The following is an 18362-nucleotide window of genomic DNA, read 5'->3' as shown; positions in this document are numbered from 1 at the left end:
TTATTTTCAATTGAAAATAAATAGCTTATGTCGTTTTTTCCCCTGTAAAATCAAACTACGACTGTTTAATTTTGATTGCAACTCTCATCTCACGTCACTCTTCTGCAAAGGATCTTTTTACAGGCCATCTCTGGTGTAATTAATTTTATTTTAAATACTTTTGGAGCTGTTTCTTGAAATTTCATGTTTATCCTGTATTGAAATGAGAAACTGATTTATAAATTCATCATTTTGGTCATGTACCTTGTATTTCTTTTAAATTTATAAATAAATAAATAAATAAATAAATAAATAAATAAATACATGTCTATATGTCACTTTATTAGACATATAGACATATGTCATTTACATTTCAAATACATTTCAATCTTTGCGCTTATCTTAAAATGTATTTCAAGAAAAACAAAAATCGCTGTGGGGGGCAGGGTGCCGGAGGTTGATTGAGGGCTGGGGTCCGGATTCCCCAAATCTTGGAAAAGTATCTTTTATAATGTTCCTTTTTTTAAGTCATGAAAGGAAAATTTGTACTTAATCAATATTATGATGAGGTAAAAGATAAGACGAAATAAACCCGCCATTCATCTCAGAAAAACATAACGTTGAATTTTTAGGTCCCCCCGCCATTATTAGAACAATGGTTTAGCCCAATGTGTAGACGGAGCAACAACAGCGCTGCGGAACAACACAGGCTCCGTCAGATCCGTTTGAAGTGAGTAGCTGGGTGTGGCTCTGCAGCACAAACAAAATCCCTCCAGTAAGTAAAAACTTCAAGCAAAAGACATGTAACAGTTTCTTTTTTTTTCACTGCTAAATAGGAATAAACAAATTAACATTAAAAATCAGCCCTTCATTACTTTGCCTGGAAATCAAAACCAGAAAAACTGGCTATATTGCTTTTATAGTCTTAAGCATTTCTTTCTTTCTTCCTCTTTCTTATAGCAAATATTTAAATCATATTTCTCAAACTGTTTCGTTAAGATGAGTTTGAAACGGGAGGGAGGAGCCATTGAGAGTGTGGAGTCAAAAGCAGAGTTAGAGCAGAGCAGATATATATAAATTAATTAATTTAAAAAAATAAAAGTATGCATTTATTTCTTACCATTTTCAACACATAGAGCCTTTAAAAAGTACAAAATAAAATCTGAATATTTTTCTATAAGAACCCTGGTGCTTTGAATGTTAAGTTTAAGTTATGATATTTCAAAGATATTAATTTACCTGCATCAGGCAGGACATGGCAAAACTAAACAATGCTTTAAAATAAAGCAACTTAACAAGTTCTAATTTAAATATCACATAGCTTGTTTTAAGAACCACTACAATAAATGAGTAATTTTATTAAATGCAGTCACTCATTAAAACTTTTTATTTAAAGCCTTAAGTTTTTGTAAAGGTTTGTTTTTTGAGAAAAACACACATTTGGTTTCCATTGCCATTTAGTCATTTCAGTCCTGCAGCTTTAACACACTAAAAAAATTTCAAACCTCATTTTATGTTACATTTCACTGCAACTATGACAACTCCGCACTGTTTAAACTTTACCTTTAATAACATGAAGTTACCTAATTTTTAAAGTGCAATCAGTAATACTTTTATAACAAATTTATATCAGTAATGATTTCTTGGTTAATGTCAAGTTGTCATAACAAAGACATTTTGAATAATGTCAACTTTGTATTAAACGTGTCATAATTTACCGAATGACGCTTTATGACAACAGTCATAAATATTCATGAAGGCTTATTCATGTTCATGACAGGTGTTTATGACAGTGTCATGTCAGTCTTATTCAACCCCCTTCAAATAAAGTGTTACCAAATATTCATAGTGGACCACATACGTTCTCTGCTATGAAGCCGATGGTGTCTGCATCGTGCTGCAGGGTAGCTTTTTTCATTGGGGAGAAGAAACTTTGTCAGAACCAATGGAAAGACACAGCTGTATAAAGGCAAACCTGAAGGAAAATGTGTTTGAGACTAGAAACAGCATGATACTGGAGCAGTATCAAAAGGTTCATCTTCAGAAAATGACTAAACATACAACTACAGCTAGAATGGCTTAGTTCAAAGCATATTTATTGTTGGAATAGGTTAGACAAAACTATATCCTTATCTAAGGTGAATAAGTTTTAATTATTTGCAAAGAAAAATTAAGGCAAGAATATCAGAGTGTACATGTATACAGCTGGTAAAGCCAAACCACAAAAGATTTCCAGCTGTAATTACAGTAAAAACTGATTATATAAACAACTAACTCAGGGGACAGAATGCATTTGCATAGTACACTTCTCAGTGTTTCATTCATAAAAATGAAAACACACTGCTGTTCAAGGATAGTCTCAGATGGTGTTCAGTGGTGGACATAAATAATCTCTTAATTAGTATTAGGCTTCTACTGAGTTTATTTGTTTAGTGCTGCTGTGAAAATGTTTATTTTACAATAAAATCTCTATATGAGTTTAGACTGAAATGAATGACCAATAGCATTGAGACACATATTCAGTGCTGAATATTTTTAGATTTGAGGTGGTCACAAGTCTAACTAAACATCTAAAGGATGATCTGTGACCAGAGTTAGCGAGTGTAGATGCTTCCATACTTTTGAAATGTTTTTTTACACATGGACAAAAGTTCTTGAAAACATTCTTACTTTGTAACAATAACAGACCCATTCAATAAATTTGAATATTACTGAAAAGTCCTTTTTTATTTCAGAAGCTTTTTCAGTAAGTGAAACATCATATAGATTGATTGCGCACAGATGGATGTTTAAAAGCCTTTATTTCTGTTAATTATGATGAATTTCTACTTAGTTATTGAAAGCATGACACATAAAATTTGAATATATGAGACCATTAAAAACACAACTGTAGGCTCAATGAATAATATATTTAACAACTTGCTAGGAGTTATTTTCAAAAGATACTTTTCAGAAAAAGACATGTTCTAATTTATTTAACATGACTATTTTGAGTAGCTTTAAAAAAAATCAAATCAGTTTTTTAATACAAAACTGTAGGGTAAGGTAATGTGGAAAAAGCAGGCTGTGAATCCATTATGATGCCACTGTTTTATGAGATTTGCCTCAGCAATAAAATAGATTTTCTTCTCAGACAACCAATGAAAGATTTGTTTATGTGCTATATATTGATAGGCTTCAGTGCTGTAAATTATTATGCTTATTTCATAAGATGCTTGACTTGTTTCCATGTAACACATTTTCATTTTCATGTTGTTATTTTAAGCTTTACCCAGTAACCCTCTGAACCTTTTTTAGAGTGTATGGATTTGTAGAGAGCCTGCATCCAAATCATCGCAGATCATTTTAACTTCAAAAGAAATTTCACGCAGCAGATTAGAGCGGAAAAAAAATAGATTAAAAGAAAACGGTTTGGCTCTCACAGTGAAGCCCATGGAAGGCTGTAACAAAGGGCTCGCCTGGCTACCTGTAGGCTCAACTTAACAGGGTTGCGTTTTAAGAATGGGGAGAGCGTTTCCCCTTTAAACAAGGTGGGTTGAGCTTATTTGCAGTTCTCGCTCCTATGGCAACCCAATAGATCAGCAGCATGAATATTCACAATTCACCAAAACGCAACCTGACTATAGATCAGTGATGTCAGCGCTCCTTGGAACGCTCTACTGTATGTTTGCGTGATTTTGTTGCGTTGTTCTAGCGGCAGCTTGGCGGGGGGATTCTGGTTAGGAGAGCATCCTTCGACGTGCATGACCTTTCCCAGGTCTCCATCCCAACGTCCGCCCGCACATCTTTCACATGTCACGCTAAGGTGACTTTCAGGCAGTTTTTTCCACTTTTGCGCACAATGTCGGAGCGCCACAAAGATGCACATTGAGGACGCAGTGGCCAAGCGGACCGCCCAGGCTGTGCGTGAGGACATATGCGAGCAGTCAGGTAGTCTAATGATCAGAATGAGTGTCTCTCGTCTGTTTCAGTGGAGTCACGGCGTTTCTTGTCATGTGTAGCGGGATTTCAGGGACTCCGATTAGCTCCAGTCTAATCGCTCTCACAAACAGATGCGGGGCGCGGGGATGCTGGATGTGTTCGTTACAATACACCCTGGATTTATTTAATTTCCTCCCCTGTGTCTCAATGTCATAATGGACAGGTTGCACTCATCCATGCGTAAAAGGCTCTACAGTTTGCCACAGCACATTGGACAGAAGGCATCCATAATGGGCGAAGGGGAAGACGCAGACAAGGACACCCGGAGGAAGAGTATAAGGATGAAGCCTCTGCCGTCGCCGACCTCTGGGGTAAGCTGCAAAGGCATCGGTGAGACCAAAAGTGGGGAGTCTGTGATCATGGAGACGGACATGGGGAGACCACTGAAGACTAGCTCAAATGGGGACTGCCGGAGATTTCGAGGCAGCCTCTCGTCCATCACCAGTCGGCATGTACACGACTCAGACTCGGCCGAGGCGAGACGCCTCATCACCGAGGGGGATGTCACCCCGAGCGAGGAGAGCCCCCCTGGGGCGATCGGCGACGAGCAGCCGGATGAAGGAGCGCAGGGTGCCAGCGGTGGCGCCCAAACCGACCCTCCAGACCAGCAGGCGGGTTTTATAAAGTTGGATGGCATTGATCAAATTCTACCGGACGACGCTGGATTATATCAAGCCGGGTTCATACACAGGCAGCTGGGAGCGATGCTTCAACCGGGGGTCAACAAGTTCTCCCTGAGGATGTTTGGAAGTGAGAAAGCGGTCGAACGTGAACAAGAGCGAGTCAAATCGGCCGGATTTTGGATAATTCACCCATACAGCGACTTCAGGTAAATTTCAGACACCTCTTTTGGTCTTCTAATGTTAGAAATGAGGCTCCACGGTGTAACGTCGATGCTTTGCGCAGGCCCAGATGTTTATTTTCTTTTCTTTTTAATTCTTCTTCAGGATACTGTGGGGTCTAGGTGGAGCGCGGTTCATTCTTAAATTCTGGGTGGTACTGTATGTTCATTCTGAAAAACAAACATGTTCAAAGTTGTCTCATAGATAATTACAAATAACCCATCTAATAATTAGTGAGCTGACTTTAGCAACATTCTTAACGTATTAGATCATCAACAAAGCACCTCTTTATTGTAGTTGGTGTATACACAAATAATAAGAAAAACGAGTCCATCTATTTGACATGTTTGGTAAATATATGTAGATCATTTAAATCATTTACCAAATATGACAGTCAAAATTTTAGGCCTTTACTCCATTTAAGTCTCAACATTGTGTTTTCTCATTATTTGTCATTATGTTTCTACATTTCATTTGAATTTATTTACCAGCATTAAACAGCAATTTCCTCTGCAGTAACAAATTGTGCAGCAAACCTGAACAGAGGAGGTCAGAGAAAAGCTCTGCAGGTTTTGTGCTCTTTTGTTTAGTGTCCTTGGGTTTGTTATTGGCCTTATCTTTGTTGTTCTTTCCTGTAAGATGATTATAGGACTTGCTACAAATTCTTGCTTTTTGGATTTTACTTTGAACTTACAACATACCAATGCATATACAAAAATGTTCCAATTGATCTGCAGCAGATTTTTAGTTAAACACATTTACTGTATGTAAAAGCTAGTAATGTAAACAATGACCCCTGGAATGGATTAAGTCTTGCAGTTATTTATTTGATTAACAGACAGATAACTATAGTTGTACTGCCTTACAGACTGCGTCACCCTCGGTGTTTAATGTATTAAAATGAAACATATTATAGAGATGCTGTTACAGGATCTAAATCTAAATGTCCCTTTTCATGACACTGATGTCTAATTTGACAGGATCATCTGATTAATTAGCAATGATGGTAATGATAATGAGCTGTAATGCAAATCAAATGTATGTTTCCTACCTTATTAAAAAACTGATCTCACTAAAATGAAGGCGAGTGGATAATAGGCCTGGAGAGTTTGTCCATAAGAAAGATAGCCTTGTTCTGAGAGCAGAAAATAGTTACATTTATCTGACCTCTCTAGGTGTTTCTGCTTTGACATGTTAGTCACTGCTTAGTGACCTGGGCCTGAAAAGTTGAGTTGGGGATTTTCCTCTGTGGCCAGTCTGTACAATGCCTTAAAAAAGTATTCACGCCCCCTGCACTTTTTCTTTACTTATGGTACAAAAGTGTGAGTCATTTCATGGAGAAAAGTATAAATCATTACAATTGATAAAGAGGAAGAGAAGAATGTGACAAGACAAGATTGTTTTCAGACTTTTTTCAAATAACTGAAAAGTGTGGCTTGCAATTTTAGCTCTCTTTTACTCTGCTACTTCCCTTCTTTTTTTAATTAGTAAAAAAAAGAGTTCACTCTCAAGTTTCTCTGCTGCCTTGCATCAACAAAGTCCCACCGCCCTTCCTCACAACTCTCCATGAACAAGCTCATTTAGACAATGCATGGGTTCCTGGAGTTCACTGTCTTCTCCAAAAATGGAAATAGTGGGGCACAACTACAAGCCTTCCAAGACATGGACTTGGGTTTTAATGGACAGTCTCAATAAGAGGGGCATCGATCAGAAATGCAGCCACAACACCTATAGTTACTCTGGTGGAGGAGATTCTAGAAAGGACAACTTGTAGATGTGATTTAATATGTGAGCCTAAACCCTGTTGAGACTCCTTGGCAAGTCAGGAAGAGTCAGGAAGAGCTTGAGTTACTTTATAAATAAGAATTGGGAAAAATTTTACACCCCTAAAAATTCGCTTTTGCAGTTGCTGCCAAAATTCTGCAAAGGACTGACTTAGGGAAGCTGAATCTAAATGCAAACCATTGTTTTCAGATTTTTCTTAGATTTCCTTTTTAATTGAAAGCCATATGTCATTCATTTTTAACTTAATTGGTTCTGGTCTGTTTTGCAAAATCAAGGGAAAACACAAAATTTTGTAGTTGATGCATGACATAATCTAGAAAGGTGTAAGTTACATGGATACATTTGCAGGACACTGTGGTGATAATAGAGAGGCATTGTCCAGATTGTCCACATTTCAGTGTATCTTAACCTGGGTTATGAATTTGATATTCTTGAATGATTCCAGTTCAGTTTCACATCAATTATCTGTCCATATTGTGCTTTTTCAGTTTGTCTCTGATAACCGAGCTATAGCTTCTAAGGCATATTTGAAATTAACATTAATTTGGAAAAAAAATCATAACAACGTTTGTGCATAGTACTGCAACAAAGCCCATTTCCCTGTTCTTCCCCCAGCTAGTTATGTCTCCTCTGTCCCCATCTGCTCCTTTTCTCACTGTGCTAAATGTCATGAAGAAGGGTGATTTGGGGCTCGGGGAGACTGTCCTGATACCGAAAGGTCAGAAATTTGGCGCAGACTTTTGGATTTGAAGTGTCCTTGAGCAACATGTCTAAAAGAAGACCCTGTTTAACGCCACATTTCGAAAAACAGATGAGAGCGTAGATTTCTTTGAATATGTTCTGCAGAGAAAAAACTTTTTTTTTTAAAAAAGAAAAAGTTTCTTTTCTCTGTTTGGAGTGGATACTGTTGTACAATTAAAGATGTGTTGATCAGTATATATAGTAGGAACTGGCTTAGTGAATTATAAAAATGACAAAAAGTACTCGTTTGCTCATTATTTAAATAAATTAAACAACATGACTATCTTGTTTGATGCCATATTTCATACTTTAAAAAGAAGCATTCCTTGGACACATTCATCCCACTCTATCAGAAAAAGAGCCAAAGGGTAACTGCAATTACAGTTCCTACAAGCGAATCAGAGGAGAAAGTTTTACTTAAAGTTTGGGCTCCATAAGCTCAAATTAGAGTGTCAGAAAGAATCACAGAGTCATCAGTGCGGTGGAGTTAAGCGAAATCTCCTCTTGTCAAGTTTTGTGTAACACTAAGAAGCAGGGGAGGGGCATCAAATCTTCCAAGGGGGAAAAAAGCAGATTAAAAATGGCATCATAATCCAATCTACAGCCTCAATTCCAGTCTCAGAGCTGAACCGCCTGCTTCAGGATACTAACAAACTTCTTATTGTGAGCAGATGTGGTCAGTTAAGTGGAGAATCGCTTTTACAACAACCAGTAAAATTAAAACAGGAACAAAAACAGAATGGGCCACATGACAAATACTTCAATCGAGTGCATTTGGTACCTTCACATTTAACTTTTCTCACAAATGCAGGCGTAATTCAGGTTCTAGACTTATGCAGTCTACTGTTTCAGTGGTTTTTGAATGCGTGCATCCACAATAAGCAGTAGAAATGGAGGGACTCAATATAGACAAGAAGACAGGTGTATTGTGCCTACCACTACTGATAAACAATAATAGCAATTATAATCGTAATAATCTCCATTATCATGAAAAAGTACATTAAAAGTGTGAGAAAAACTAATACTATCACAGCTACTGTCATCATTTTAGTGTTTGATTCTTCCACCCAGTACCGGCTCCTCATCTTCATGACAAAAAGGAAGTGATTGTTATTTTCCTACCTGTTTGCACAGAGTCTTTTGATAGGATTATGACAGAGCAGCCGCTTTGTGTAGAGTTTCTAGACAAGCGATGAGGCCTAATATTAGGATGCAGCCGTCTTATCGTGAAGAGCCTTTTAATTATCTTGTGATACATAGCCCAGAGGACACATCTGTTAGAAACTCCTCTGAATTTCCCAAGGGAGATTGAAGTGAAGATTTTGCACATTAGAACTTTTTTTCCCCCCACAGTAACGGCTTGATCAAACTTAACGCTGCTACTCACAGAATTGGGTGTGGGGCTCAACTGTCTGTCAGTCAGTTCAATCTTATCATAGCAGTCAAAGCAATCCTTCCATCCATTTACTATTTCTCCAAGAAATACAGTTTTAATTCTGGTTTTAAGAATATATTAAGCTAAAACAGAAATATTTAATTGAGACAGATTGCCAGTTTAAAAAGTTAACCTCATCATTCCTATTCAAATTATAGCTGGGTTATGAATTGTCCTTGGTTGTCATAAATAACAACCAAATAATTTTTCCTGTTATATGAATGAAAAAAAAATAAACTGCTTTAATAGTAAAATTATTTATTGTAAGCTAAAATATTTCTCAAAACCATCCCAAAGTGGAGAACCTTTTCTCTGCATCACAGAAAACACCAACTTTTATTTTTGTAAACCCTAAAATATAATCCTGCTGTATCACAAGATTTTTTCTTCAATATCATATTTTAGATTGTTTTTTTTCTTCAACATCATTTGTGTATAAATGACAGCCTAAAACTCTATTTGAGAAAAAAATCAGTGTGTTAGATCCTTTAGTCATTCATTCATTTATTATAATGACAAGGAGACCTTTTAGAACCTTCTTTTGATTCAGCCTTTCATTTGTTACACAGATTTGCAATTACACTCAGTTTCATTATTGTTTTTAAACAGACATTATAGCAGAGTTGACCTTTTAAACTGTCTTGAGCATCTTATATTACACATTTTACACATCTAAAGACGTGTTCTCTGTTGAGTACCCCGTATCTTAAGTGTGCGATTTTCATAAAGACCTAATCCTGCATGTTCAACGACAGGTTTGGACTCTTCAAACGGATGGAACAAAGCAACTTTACTGTAATACGTTTAGCTTCCTGTTAGCTGCTAAAGTCTCACAGCCTACTTAAAAGTAGCAGCCCAAAGGAACAGCTGCCATGTCTCTTTAGAAAATACATTTTCCTTTCTAGGAGCTTTTTACAGCTTTTGTGCATCGTCTGTCTTCATTTTTAAACATCTCACGGATACTCAGAATATCTTTGGGCTTAGCTCTAAAGGGCTGCACATACTCCACTAGAAAAGAGAAGTGTATTCTTTTACTTGAGGTGGCAAAAATGACAGTGTTCCTTCTGGCCAGGGCATTTTATAACTCCTGGGAAGTCCTCGTATGTACCTAGCAGTGCAGCATTTGTCAGTGTGGTAACCATGCGCACCTCAAATTTCTTATCAATCACAAAATATCTGTTGGACATGACACAACAAGAAAATTCTACTCTGAGGATGTGACGAGAACAAGCCGCAAAAACTCCCAAATCAAGTCTGCAAAACAGAATGACGTAATTTTTCTTCTTGCAGACCTGGGAGAGAAGTTTTGTCTTTGGTCTTGCAAAGACAATGCCTCTCAGTTGTGACTGGAAGCTCAGTCACAACTTCTACTCTGTTCTGTCTGTGCAACATGGTAGCACTTTTGTATGATTTGTTGGTTTAGCTGAAGAAAGACTTTTAGTTTTTGAATGTCTGGTTACTGATAATTGATTAAAATCATGCGGTTATATGAACCAGTTTCTCATCTTTACTTTTAGGGCACTAAAGATTAAACAAAAAAGAATAATTTACCTCTGGGGGATTGTTTGTATTAATTCCCATATTATATTCTGATAGAGTTATTTCATTTTCAAGTCAGTCTTTGTGTTCTCTGAGACATTGGGGGAATTGCTACTATCTCCTTCAAGAATATCTTTTTGCACCCCTATACGTTCATCCACGCCAGACAGTGATGATTACTTATGGTACGAGAATATCCATTGTGTGTGTGTGTGTGTGGGGGTGTGTGTGTGTGTGTGTGTGTACTATTCTTATGAACAAATGAGATCAGCATCCTCTCGTTCAGCTAGGTTGATTACAGTTGATTTGAGAGTGTATCTTGGTATTGATTCGTTTGGTTCACAGGAGGAAAAAGCTTTTCATTGACGGAGCAACATGCTCTGTTGCAACAATAATGATCCCATTTCCTTTTTCTGGTAGTGGCAGGATTGAGGGTGAAGTAAGCAAAGGTCAGCATGAGGTCCTTTAAAAGTTTAGAGAGCAAAGTGAAAATATGAACCATATGTTCTTGCCATGCAATGTTAATCTTCATGGGAAGGAAAAAAAAGGCAGTTTTGAGCTGCGTAGGATGAATAGCACCCTTTCCTTTTCCGTCTCCATAAAATAATTCCTTCTTTAATGTAGCGAGGGCAAAACATGGGGATTACAGATGGTTCTGGCTAGGCCTGAAAGTGGGGTAATCAAAATAGGCTGCTGTGCTCATCTACTGATATTAGGAGCCAAGAGATTATTACAGCACAATTTATTTAATGGAGGGAGCCCAGGGAGGATGTACATGGCCAAAGGGTGGAAGGTTGCCTGTTAAAGGATGGAAGGATGAACGCTACCAGGCACACTTACGTGACAGAGTAACATCAGCACATAAGATTAGGATCCCTTTTCTTTTTTTCATTTCAGGTGCTTTACTTGCCCCAGGCAGTGTGTCATTTCCTAGTGTTTCTTATATTGAGCAGAAACTACTTTTAACCTTGACAAACTGATGGTAATCTGAAGGTGTGAATAATTTGATTGATTAGACCTGATATGGGTTTGAAAGTAGAAAGTCCTTCCTAAAACATTTTCTGTTAAATGCAACACGCCACCCATTTCACATTTGATTGATTGATTCTGGTCACCTGACAAATGTAATGTTGCATGTCTTTCCTTCCTCACAATGCTTTGCCTTAAAACATCGATTTATAATCTGTCTAGGTAGACATGCCACACTAATCTGCCAAAACCAAATCTGGAATTTTTGCTTTTTGAATATCATTTTGTGTCATTATTAATTGTTTATCCCTTTCATAATCTGCTATTGTCCCACTGACCAGGGGTAAACAGTCAATTGTATTACAAGTCAGACAGGCAGAGAGCAGAGAATTGAAGAGAAACAATGTTTTTCAATCTATAAAATGTGGATATAATTGTAGACTTAATTTGAAAAATACCTAATTCAGACATACATCTGTTTATTCAGATGTATGTCTGAATTAACAGACATACATCTGTTTATTCAGATGTATGTCTGAATTAACAGACATCTGTTTATTCAGATGTATGTCTGAATTAACAGACATAGATCTTTTTTCCTCCCTATCTGACATTAAATTTGAGCAAACTTCTCTTGTTTTAGGTCATGTCTTCAAATTCAGAAGTTTGCATACAGAATGATAACTATTACTGCCTTTAAACAAAGAAGGAAAGCCTGGATGTTGATGTCATGACTTTGGAAACTTCTGATAGATTAAGTGATTGGATCCACACCTGTGGATGTATTTTGAGGCTACAGATTCAACGCACTGCTTACTTGTTGGCACGATGGGAAAGTCAAAAGATCAGCCAAGATATCAGGAAGAGAATTGTGGAGCTGCAGAAATCTGGTTTATTGGAAAAATGAATTGCAGGAATCGACTTGGAGAAATTGACTTGATTGATGTAATTGACTGGATTTCCTTAGACAGATAACTTTACACCAAAAGGCATTATATTTTCAGTAGAATTTGGATCAAATTGCAATAGCATTTTGAAGGTGGTCTATTTAGACAAGTTTAGCTGTATTACTGTTAAAATTGCATTTTTCAGTTAATTGGTTATATGAATTGTACAAAGTATAGTCTGTTTTAAAATTTGTCTCAATAAGATTTTCCCGGATTAATAAAAAAATATATATAAAGTCAAATCAAATGCGTGCAAGTTTAAGCAATTATTTATCTTCAACTATAATTTGTACTTTAGTTGGATAAAAAAAAAATTATAATCAGAGATTCAACTTTAAAATTTTCCATATAAAACACATATTTTGTGCTTGAACATATTGCAACCTACAGTCAACCTCTGCATATATTCTAAAGTCTTCCACTAGTTATTTTTGCGCCCAGACATTTTGCTGTATCCAGTACATACGAGCTGACCTTTCGCAGACCTGCCCGTGTCTCAGGTGGATTCTCACACACTCTGTCCTTCTGAAATTGGATTGTTCTTTTTCCTGTTTGCCGAGATGTGAATCTGGCACCAATTTGCTGCTCCAGGGTTCAGACACAACAAGAGAGTGGTAATATTAAGAAGCTTTTAAATTTAATCTAACCCACTCCATGTTGCAAAGTCAACACCACTAGCAGATTATGTGGTTAAAGTCGGAGGCAATTAGTTGACTTTGCCAGAAGTACTATGTGTGGGTTAGTAATTCTGGCGTCTTTGTGTAAGAGTGCTTGGTCTTGAAATATATTTATGGGTTAAATGCAGAACAATTTTTTATTTTTAGTTGAAATATGATAATGCTCTTGATCTGCAGACATATTTGTCCCTGAATGAGTGGTGAAAGTAAACCACTCTCACAGATATTGGAGTTTTTGAGTTGACTGATGCTCTTTTGAAACATTCTGGCTTCTCTTGCAGTGCATCTTTGCTACAAGAAGGATTTCAGCTAAGCATAAGACTGATCTCTTGTTTGTTGGTGGAACTATTAAATACCAGGAATGTCAACCTGATATTCAGAGAGCTTTCAAATTACAACACGTTCTCTCATTTTTTGCTAATTTATTTATTGAGCAGCAACACAAAACTGTATAGCTAAATCTTAATCTAGTTTGTCTTTATAAGTTTCAAGCTTTGTGGACATGATAAGTCCAGTTAGTTAGCAACATTTTGGAAAGAATCTATGTTCTCTTGGTTTTACAGTTTTGTTGTTGCTTGCTGAAAACAATTTTGCTTTGAAACAATTTTTTACCTGTTGAGATCTAAAAACGAAAGGTTGATTATATCTTTTTTTTTCATTTGAATTGTTTCAGAAATTCAAATCACAAAAATCAGCACCACAGCACTGCACACAGTGCTATCAAAACTAAATTTAACACACCCATATTTAGTGTGTTTAGTATAAACATTAATATTATGGATAGTTAAGGACATAATTTGTGTGCACTAAGATGTCATTGTCACCAAATGTAAAAGTGCAGCAGGGACATTTTGAAAAACAGGTAAAATGGGTGAAAGGTTAAATCTAGTATTTTTTTGTAATTTTTTTTTAGGAAAGAAAAGACAAGTTTATTTCTGTAATGTCATTCATACACAACACAATCCAAGGTGCTTAAAATAACACTTAATATGCCATAAACACAAAAAAACTGCAAAAATCTTAGTGACAAATTTAAATCCAGCCCTTAAAAGCCCTAGTCCAGTTTTTTTAACAAGTATTATTTTCAAAGTACACAAGTTTGCAATTAGACATTTACAGCAGGGGACCTCTTCACATTTTGCACTTTACTAACATGCAGTGAGGGTGAAGTGTTGTAGAACTGTGGGGTCGCCACTCTAAAATGACCTAAGACCACGGTGCAGAAAAATGTGTGTTTGTGTGAGCGTGTGTGTGGGTGGGTAGCTGTTGCGATTTACAGGAAAAGCTTACTTGGATCAATGTGTTTGGCCTGGTTGTGCCACATGCTGGGTGTCTAGTAGACAGACAAATATCTGCATTGAGACAAGCAGTGGTGAGAGACAGATCGTTCTGTCTCCTCTACGGCGAGGTGGCACTCCTGATTTATCAGCTCTATCTTCATAGTCAATATCATGTCCTCTTTTTCTCCATGCAGGTTTCAAATCAAAATGGGCGGCTGCCATGAAGCTGATGTGTAATAATTAAAATCTTGGTGGTGTTCAGTATAGTCAAAATAATGTAGAAATTACAGAGCTAATGCATTAAAATAAATTTGCTTTTAAAATGTAATCTAAGTTTTTAACTTTATATAAGTAACACACACACACATAAAAAAAAACCTTTGTTAAAGGTAAATGAAACACAGCCTAATTTTCCTTTATCCTTTAAATTTATGATTAAAAAAATGTTCTGTTACTCTTGAGAAACCTAAAATAAAAAAGTCCTAATTCTCACAACACATACAGTGCCTCACAAAAAGTATTCATACCTGTTGGAATATCAAACATTTTCTCACACTGCAACCACAAATATCAATGTATTCGTGGGCATGGAGAGCATGATTTGACCCAGGACAACAATCCTAGACATACAGGTCATACAAGTCAAATGTCTTCAGTGAAAGCATTAGTGAATGTATCCTGCTACAGTACGGGGATTTATGAAATTCTGTCCCTCACAACACATTTGTGGAAGGGTATCAGAAATTAAGTTCAACATTTTGTTTGATGACCCTTATTACACTGCAAAAGCTTAGAAAATAATTTATCTTAAGACAGTTCTTGTATGAACTTGGAAAATGTAGGACCACTGACATCTTTTACACGAGTGATTGAACATCAAAGCTAACCCTCCGAACCAGGATGCTAGTGGTCTGGTGGATCAAAAAAGTAAGCTTACAGGCCTAAGGTCAGTGCTCACTACTCCAGATAAATGAACACACCAGGGAATGTTCTGTACTTTCATTTTTTCTTAGTCCAACTATAGTGACCAAAACCTCACTAAAACCTTTATTTCTTTCTTGTTTTATTACTGTGAGAACCTTATCTCATGTAAGGGTAGTGGAAAAATCGTGATTTAGGGATGTTTGCTGAATTATGGTCAGGATATTTTTTACTAAGTTGATGTAATAAACGAAATGCACAGGTGGATTTATCAAAACATTGTTCCTCCAATATGACAGGAAATCTAATGACTACTACTCTTTGTAGGTTTGAAGGTCTACTTTACATACCTTCCTTAAATCTTGGTAGCCCTTGCATGTTGGTAATAAAGTCATATGCATTCTTATTTATCTAAACTTTATTTATTTAAAATATTTAATGTCACATCCCTTCTGCTGCATCTCAGTCTTTGATGTGTCATTGAAAATTTCCAGTATCAGCAGTGAAAGAGGCACTGGTGCAGCTGGCAATAGGGCCAGGTGGAGATTATGTACACAGTGTACACAGTGACCAGATCCAGGTTTTGTGCATTGTTTTAGCATCTAATTTGTAATAAGAAGGTCCACAAATCCATCTCTCATTGTTTGGTTTACCAGTAATTCCTGAGCAACAGCTGGTTGAGGGAAAGATTATTGGCTGGTGCTTTCTTGGCTAGAGGATTGCTGCCATTTGACCCTTAAACAAAAATAAAGCCCCTGAGGGAGATAACATTATATACTAATAAGACACAAATGCAGTTAGAGGCAAGACATTTGGCCACCTGGTGGATAACTGCTGCTTAGTGAAATTCTATATTTTATTTGCTGACTATAGTCTGCTTTGCAGTCTAGTTTCCCTCTGCAAAGAAACATACAAGGAACCATGACTTAGCTACTTCAGAGACATTGTTCTGACTGCATTTGTTCACATTAAAAAATGACTGGAGACTTTTAAATGTAGCGCTATAGCAGTTTATCCGACGCTTTAAAAAGTTTGCTTCTGAGCTGTCTAAACATCGTCCTGTGACACATTTCTGCACAGGTGGAAATTTGCACTATTTGAGTGCATCTTTGAAGTGGATAGCCACGTTGGAAGCTTGTAATTTTCTGCCTGTTTTATTTTTGAATATGAGTGGAGTTTGTTATATTGCTTAATTTTTAATTATAGTTCTGCTGATTTGAAATTAGACAGCAGAGTGGGGTGCTTGTTAGTGCTGTCCCCTGAAGCTAAACAATTCCCAGCCATGCTTTGGGCAGAGTTTGGATGGCTCCCTGTGGTTGCTTTGAATTCCTGCAGATTCTCCTGATTCTTCCCACAGAGTTAGGTGAGAAGGGGATTCTGAACTGACACTCGGAGTTGTTTGTTCTGGCAGCACTGTTTGTCTCTAACGGACTGGCCAGAATCCCTGTGTAAACATGGCCATGACCACTGGAATTGGTTCCAGACCAGCCAGGACCATCAGTGGGATAAAATCAAATGTGGAAAAGTGTAAATTTTGCTTTCTCTGTTTATCGTCCTGGGAGAAATCATTTTAAAAATCTGATAAAATTGTGTTCTAATATAGTAATGCGAAACTCTAACGTATGACATTTTCAAACTGAAAAAGTGAAAGAATGGTTTAGAGATTGTACATTTTTCTATCCTATCATTGATTCCAAAGCAGCGTAACAAATAGCAGTATACAAGTATGTTTGTTTAAATTAAATTAATGTGTGCTGTTTGGCCTTACAGTTGCATAACTTGCTGGAATTGATGTATTAAACTAGCCTGTATGATAATGGGTCATTTATTATTTTTAGCCCATTTGTGTTTGTGGGATCTGATTGTATGCGCTGAGAAGTTTTGTAAAAAGACTGATTCATTTTTATATATTTTTTGTGAATATTATCATTATCACAATTACACATAATTTTTTTAGGTTTCTATCATTCACACCTGGTTGTTAATTCATTTTCAAACTCATAAGTAAATTAGTTTATGCTTGAAATTGTAATTTGAATATTCAGATGGTTAATTTACTGTTATCTGAAAAGAGCATTTAGCCGTATCCTGGAACCATCACATATGGTGGCACTTGAACCACAGACTGCAGCTGCAGTCCAAAGCTTTTGAATCTTTATCGAACTCTTAAATGAGCTTTGCTTCACAATCCCCCAAAGGCTTTGGTTGTCCCTTCTTGTGTGTCTTTTTTCCTTCCACTCAACTTTCAACAAATGGGCTCAGACACAGGCAGCTTCTTTAACAGTGTGTCGGCTAAGCCACACATGGTGTTTGTGACTCTACTGTTAAGCCTGCAGCCATCACCTTGACTGTATTGGAGGACAGTTCTGCAAAATCTTTTTTATTGGTCTTTTATAATATTCAAATTTTCACATTTACTGAATTTTGAACTAACCATAGCTGTAAGCTATAATCATCAAAAATAGTGGTAATAAATGCCTGAAGCATATCACCATGTCTGTAATCTATATAATAAATTAGATTCTTCTTGACTAACTTGCCAATAACACAACAGTTTATTGAATTGGCCCTGTGTATTTTAATTAATTTAATTTTAATTAATTATGGCAGATATGTTTATGTCTCAGCTTTGATTCTAAGAAAGCTCTCGCAGTCTCGCAGATTTAAAAATATATTAACAAGAAGGATTAAGTTGTGTTGAATCATAACACCATAAAGCACATGTTGCACTTTAACCATATTGCAGGTTACATTTAATTTACATATTACACAGACAACAAGTCTTTTACTTTAATGTCCCCCCAGCAGTCTACTTATAATCTTGTAAATGGATCTCTTTAAGCGGTGTTTGGTGGGTTTGGCTCCCTTCAGCAGATTTTATTTCTCCTCTCCCGTCTGTGAGCAGTTAGTAAATCCCCCTGTTTTCTCTTAGGCTAAGGTTGGGGAGATTTTCCTCGACCTCTGATGAAATCTTCTTAGCATAGGTTTGATAAAACACTGTGTGTCTCCTATATATAGCTACCTATGACTGCATTGCCCCAGTGTCACTGATGTGCATGCACTGTGCCTGTTGGCGGTGCAGGGCAAGGGCAGAGCTGTTATGACAGTTTATTGGAACTGGTGACAAACAGAAATAGGATTAACCCTTTTAACCTGATTTTTTTTTTTATCCAGACTCTCAAGTCTTGCTGTGTGAGTTTTCCAACTCACTCATTTAAACCTAATATGAGCATAATCTTTGTTTATGCTCTTTCATGACAGCATAA

At 36.7% G+C, this 18362-nt stretch overlaps 1 protein-coding gene across 1 annotated transcript in view; it reads left to right on the top strand.

Annotated features, from left to right (window-relative positions):
- The first annotated feature begins 4115 nt into the window (after positions 1-4115).
- hcn4 (hyperpolarization activated cyclic nucleotide-gated potassium channel 4) overlaps positions 4116-18362 on the top strand; it is a 67804-nt gene continuing 53557 nt past the window's right edge. The window contains exon 1 of the mRNA XM_014994343.2: positions 4116-4789. Coding sequence (XP_014849829.2) covers positions 4116-4789 — 674 coding nt within the window. The remainder of the gene's footprint in view (positions 4790-18362) is intronic.

The sequence above is a fragment of the Poecilia mexicana genome, unplaced genomic scaffold, assembly GCF_051168715.1.
Source record: "Poecilia mexicana isolate PSO_F unplaced genomic scaffold, ASM5116871v1 scaffold_3, whole genome shotgun sequence".
In the NCBI taxonomy this organism is placed as follows: Eukaryota; Metazoa; Chordata; class Actinopteri; order Cyprinodontiformes; family Poeciliidae; genus Poecilia; species Poecilia mexicana.
Note: the sequence above shows the minus strand (reverse complement) of the source record. Positions and strands in the feature narration are given on the sequence as shown.